A 6,000-nucleotide genomic window follows, 5' to 3' on the forward strand; every position below is an offset into this window, starting at 1 on the left:
GTGCTGGTTCTCTCTGCCCCCTTACTCCCCCCCCCCCGCTTGCTAAATTCAAATTGTTCTGTCTCCTGAAATCTCCTCCCCTTGTTAGCTTGATGGCCCTGTTTACTGCTTGTATGTAAACTGAGGTGAACCCACATTGCTTAATTAGGACTGACTAGTTTTACCTTTTTGCCTAGGCAGGGCTGTCTGGTCCGGAACGTATAAGGTGACCAGATGTCCCAATTTTATAGGGACAGTCCCGATTTTTGGGTCTTTTTCTTATATAGGCTCCTATTGCCCCCCACCTCTGTCTCTATTTTTTATATTTGCTGTCTGGTCACCCTAGGAACATACTGCTAGTGCCATCCTACAGGGGAATTCATAACCTTACTTATCATGTTGCGACAGACATGTCACCATGCTGTGACTGACCGGCGAGTGATTAGTTTTCAAATGATACCTCACCAGGCATGTTCTGTACTAAGATTATTACAGTGGCCCATAGGGTGTGATGACAGGGGTGCTTAGTGGCTACCGAGGCCAGATCTAAGCATGGCAGTTGGGGCGTTCCAGACAGATTTCCCAAGGGAGTATGGGCCGGAGCAGTAGGAGTTTTTTTAATTCCCTTTAGAGAGTTTTGGATCAGGCCGTTTGTTAAGATTGCTGCGGACAACCGGGTCATGGGGGTGGGGCACAAGGGGAAGCTATCGCAGTCCCCGGGGAAGAAATGACAATCTCTGAAGCTTTCTGTGCGTGTCTGCACGTTAGGAATAAAATGTAACGTGTAAATGGAAACGCCTCTCGCTATGGGCCTGTTCCAAAGTCCATTGAATGGAAAGATTCCCAGACCCAGATCCCCAAAGGTATTTAGGTGCCTGGCTCACATTAGTTTAAATGGGGGTTATGCACCTAAATACCTTTGGAGATCTGGGCTCGGGATCAGGTCCTGTGGCCAAGCCTTAAGAGCAACTAGTAAATTCGTGTAGTGAACCTGAGACCCTTCAACAGGCCCCACCTTTCAGGCAGGCCTGCTTGGCCGAAGCCCTTGCTGGGCTAACAGGAGGCCCCTGAAATCACTCATCACTTTGGAAACTTTTGGCCTGTGTGTTCAGTCAGCTGCCAAGAGCTGAGGAAATACCATGCGCTACTCAGGAAGTCAGCGACAGCTTCGCCTGGTGGCAGAGGAGGATGGCTTAATCTCATCATGGCAGCTGTTTAGTTGTCACTCTTTCCCAAGAATTATTCTCCTCCCCGGCTGGCCCACTCTGATTCCTACTAACAGGTTGTTTTCGCTTTCAAAAGCCATTGTGCTCAAGAAGAATTAGGCTGATAAATCAGAAGCGACAGTTCTCCTAATAGAGTCACTACGTAATGGCCAGCAGCCTTTTTGTCAGCTTCGTGGATTGGCATTTGGCTGCTCATAATTGCTTCAGGGAGTAAGATGGTAAAAAGACAAATACCAGCGTAGCGGGAAGCGGTTTGAAAACTAGAGATGGGCAGAGACGTGTCAAAAACAGAGTGTCTGTGCATCGAGAAATATAATCAGAGCATTCATTATGCCCCCCCCACTGCTATATTGTAATTGACTAACAAGGGTAAGTCTGCCAGTGACAACATGAAGCCCACAGAGTAACAGATGCCATTTGGGAGGCTGTGTGGCCTAGTGGCTAGAGTACCATGTTGGGCCTCTGGAGACCTGGATTCTATTCCCAGCTCTGCCACTGTGCCTCAGTTTCCCCATCTGTATAATGGGGATAATGACACTGACCTCATTTGTAAAGCGCTTTGAAATCCATTGACAAAAAGCACTAGGTAAGAGGTAGGTATTGTTATGAATCAGCCCTGTGATATCATTCCTTTTCTAACTGTTTATTAACCTGGGTCAGGGACTGGGGTTTTTGGTTCCATGGTTGCACAGTGTCTAGCCTCTCATTCTTTACTGCTGCTCCTAGGTGCTTGGGCAGTACAAATAATAAATAATCGTATGATCATCATTAGACTTGGAAGGATTCGATTTTTATTGGTAAATGTTAATTTCACTGTACCCAAGCCAACCAAAAAAATTTCCATTGCTAATAATTGAAATGTACACACAGGCACAGTAAGAAAAATGCTGTTTGAAAATGTACGAGAGTTTGATTGAAGGAGGTTTACTTTGTATATTTTGACACGTGATGATGACAATCTGTGTTTTAACAGTTATAAAGTTTTCACTTTTTGAATCTCAGCATCTCCTGTCACTGAATAATTGTCTGACCCCCAAGTAATTTCCCACAACTGTGACCATTTAAATAGATAAAAAATAGAAAAAAATGCTTAAAAATAACCATCGATACTGTCAAAATTGCATTCTGCTCAGCCTACTAATAAATGTACTTTAAAAATTCTGCATGTGAGGCCAGCCCATGCACTGCACCATTTCGTATCCAGGGTTCCTAGGAGTAAGGTAATTTTAAAATGCAAACTGCTGGTTGCAAGTATCAGAGGGGTAGCCTGCATGCGACGAAGTGAGTATTCACCCACGAAAGCTCATGCTCCAGTACGTCTGTTAGTCTCTAAGGTGCCACAGGACTCTTTGCTGCTGAAACTAATGGTTGACTGAGGTCACAACCCAGCAGAGCGCTTAAACACATGTGTAATGTTAAGCACACGAGTAATGCCACTGCGGTCAATGAGGCAAAGTCCCACATCCTCACCGGTCTCTAGGAGCCTACTCCCATGGCTTTGAGGATCTGGGCCTTCGTGTGTCTCTGGCGTGGGTTGGACGGGGTAGGACTCCGAACACGGAAAGGATGCTGTTGAGACATCGTCGTCTTGGTTTTCATTGTTAGCAAATGAAATTGCAGTAATCAAAGGAGCACTTTTCATCCTTGCAGCTTCCCATCCAGCGTCCTTGTCAGGTAGCTTTCTAGGCAGATGGAAAGAATTCAGTGGACTGGTTTCAGTGGGATGATTCCCATCAGCTTTAGACTGTACCTCTGAGCCATCGAGTCAGCTAGGGAAAGAGACGTCCGAGCATACTCAGTGCCTTCCCTGCCGCTGTCAGGGATGGGGATTGAGGTGAGGGTCATCCTGTAGGTTCTTGGGGCTGAGGATCAAGCAGCTAAATACAGTGTTATGCAGCCAAACCAAGGGAGAAGCACCCATATGGCCCCAGTTCCACAAAGCACCTCGCATAGGAGCAATAACCTTGCCAGTTAATGGGAGCACCCAAAGCCTCCAGCTGCAAACCCGCTGTCCCACAGCAGCACGGCTCTGGCATTTGTCCCCAAGCTGTGTGGAGTGACTGTCTGCAGCGGCTTTGGCCATGTTGGTGAGAACGTTTGGCTGACAGCGAGCGTGTGAAGCAAGAAGTGTGTCAGCCACTTGGAGGCCATCTGAGAGGAACCAGTTGTGATTTGCACGTTTCGGTAGACCTTTGGGTTCCCAACTCTTAAACTGCTCCTCAGATACTGCATGTGGAAATGGAGAAATGACCTCAGGGCGTGTCCCATGAAATGTTCCATTTGATGCCTACAAATCCTTCCCCCCACCCCCAATACCTTACATGTCCCCAGCGTGGACATTCATTGTGGAACAGTACAACTCACTCATAAGAGAGATGGGGCCGCATAACTGCTTTCTATTGTACCCACTAATTATGGTAATCATTTGCCAGTAATAAATATATGCTGGTGGTTGGCACAACAGTGGTACGGTAATGAGAACATTTAGAGCTGCTTTGCCCTGCTTTGTTAAGGTCGAGGCCAAAGTGAAAGCCAAAAGAGGCCCCTTTGAAAATGAGATTTGATCTCCTAAATTAGTTAGGTCTTGTGATGTGACCACAGCAGCACCCAGATAGGCCCAGATTTTGCAGGGTATCAGCTTCTGAGTGGAACTTAATGGAGTTACTGATTTATGAATCATAAGATTCGTCTCCGTAGTTTAGGAGTGTGTCCACTTCATTTTCAGGGTCAATAAATACAGTTTTTGTCGGTTTATCTTTCAGACGAACAAAGCAGTGGCCAAGGGAGACTTCCACCAAGCAAGTTCCAGCTCCCGGCGAGCACTTTTCTTGGCCGTGCTGTCAATCACGATTGGAACCGGCATCTATGTGGGGGTTGCCGTGGCGCTGATTGCTTACCTGTCCAAGAACAACCACTTGTGAGGCTCAGGAGAGAGGAAGAGCCACCTGTGCAGCTCTCGGCAGTGCAGAAAACCACAGCAGCTCGCACGCCCATGAGACACGCATGCTGGTGCTGGATACTGGAAAGACAGGAAAGTGGGTTGATGGTTTATGGTGCACACATCCTGCATCTTTTCATCCTCCAACTCTTCTGTGTTTTACGCAATACAGTGCTCCTACTGGTGAACTAGAACTTTGCCCCCGCCGCTGGTTTGCCCCGGCTTGCTAGTTAATACGTTCGTCTGCACTGCACTGATTCTTAGAGGAGCGATTCCTGAAACGGAAGGTAGGACGCGTTTGCTGAAGGGTGAGCTAGAGGCCTCAGCATAGAGTGTTGCCTAATCTTCTTGCATTCAGTAGGCTACCGTAAGAGGAAAAAAGAGAAAATGATTTTCCTTTCCTGCTCTTGGTTCATTTTAAAATGAAACAGCTAAGCACGAACACGCTCAGGGCACGGAATGTGACGTTAGTCTAGCATGGGATCTGCTGTAAAATTAATCCTTCATGGCAGTCATGCTGCGTGAGTGACGCTCCTGAGCCACGTAACACAGTCAGGCAGCCTGCGCCTCCCTCAGGGGACTATGCAGCAGCTAAATACGAGCAACCCTCAGCAATGTGTCCTGGGCAAGTGAGGAACTAACAAAGGGAAGGACCACTTTGTAGCCCACCCGGGGCAGACTCGGACACAGAACAGCAAAGGAGGGCACTCAAAGTCCAACATCCTGGCACCCCAGCTCATTCCTAGAAATCCTGCCCAGCTGCCCCCGCTAGAGAACTGAAGTGGTGCACTGTGAAGGAACCAAGCGTTGTCCTCATTTCACTGGGCGCAGTAACAGGCTTATTTGCTTTCTGACACCCCCCCCCCCACCTTTTCTTTTTCAAATCTAGCATTTCTTTCAAGGGAGTTGGTTGACCGGAGAGCTATATGTATATAATAATGCTGAAACATTGATCATTGCAAATGGCTGTTTTAATATTCATTCATTTGGGTTCTGTCAACACCACTTATTTATCAAAGAAGGCCACTGAGGATCACTTGTTCCAATTTGGTATTTCGTGTCTAGTTTCTCCCTTTGGTTTGGGATTGTGTGTTGGGGGGAGGGACACTGGGGAGGGGTACAAACATGGCCAGAACTAGTTTTCAGATAGTTATACAGTTTAGTAAACCACACAGCACACAGTCGTAGGGCAAGTGGTGGAGCTTTCTTCAGACAGCTGCAGCTACCAGTGCCCTGTGATGTACAAGGGTAGCAGCCCAGGCTCTGTCAGCCTGAGTTCATGCAGCCAGGGAAGAGGACCTGCTTCTGCCCTGTAGACGGTGAAGGCCATGATAATGCTCCCCCTGCGTCAGGACCGATGCGTAAAGCAATATCTTCCACTGCTGAAACCCAGGGCTGGATTAAGGCAGTTAAACACCAGCGGCTGCCCTGTGTCAGCTGACTTGGGCTGTCAGGGCTTGGGCTGTGGGGCTGTAAAATGGCCCTGTAGATATCTGGGCTGGCCTTGGCCCGGGGCCCAAGCTCTAGCCTGAGTCAAATGTTCAGGGTTTAATTGCACTATAGACATACCATGGCAGAGACCTGTAGCGTCACCCCCCCGAGTTGGAGTGGCAGGAACCCCTCCTCTCAAATCAGGGACTTGCCATTCCCTTCTTGCAGAAGTAGCAGCGGGGGCCACTGAAAGGGGGTGCACCCTAATATTTGCCCCAGCAAACGGGCTATCTGCTTAACTGGGGAGCTGCTTTCTGCCCCTTCCACCCACACACAGGGACCCCTGCTGGGGTGGTGTTGGCCTGGCTCCCCAGATCAGTGTTAAATGCACCATCAGACTGCCTGCAGACTCAGGCAGATGGCACT

General features: G+C 48.3%; 1 protein-coding gene across 2 annotated transcripts in view; it reads left to right on the forward strand.

Moving 5' to 3' along the window:
• SYNDIG1 (synapse differentiation inducing 1) overlaps nucleotides 1-5,108 on the forward strand; it is a 123,947-nt gene extending 118,839 nt beyond the window's left edge. For both annotated transcript variants that reach the window (XM_030558245.1, XM_030558248.1), the window contains one exon: nucleotides 3,968-5,108. In XM_030558245.1, the coding sequence (XP_030414105.1) occupies nucleotides 3,968-4,126 (159 nt within the window). In that variant the 3' untranslated portion in view covers nucleotides 4,127-5,108. The remainder of the gene's footprint in view (nucleotides 1-3,967) is intronic.
• Nucleotides 5,109-6,000: the final 892 nt, after the last annotated feature.

This window comes from Gopherus evgoodei, chromosome 3, assembly GCF_007399415.2.
Source record: "Gopherus evgoodei ecotype Sinaloan lineage chromosome 3, rGopEvg1_v1.p, whole genome shotgun sequence".
Lineage (NCBI taxonomy): Eukaryota > Metazoa > Chordata > Testudines > Testudinidae > Gopherus > Gopherus evgoodei.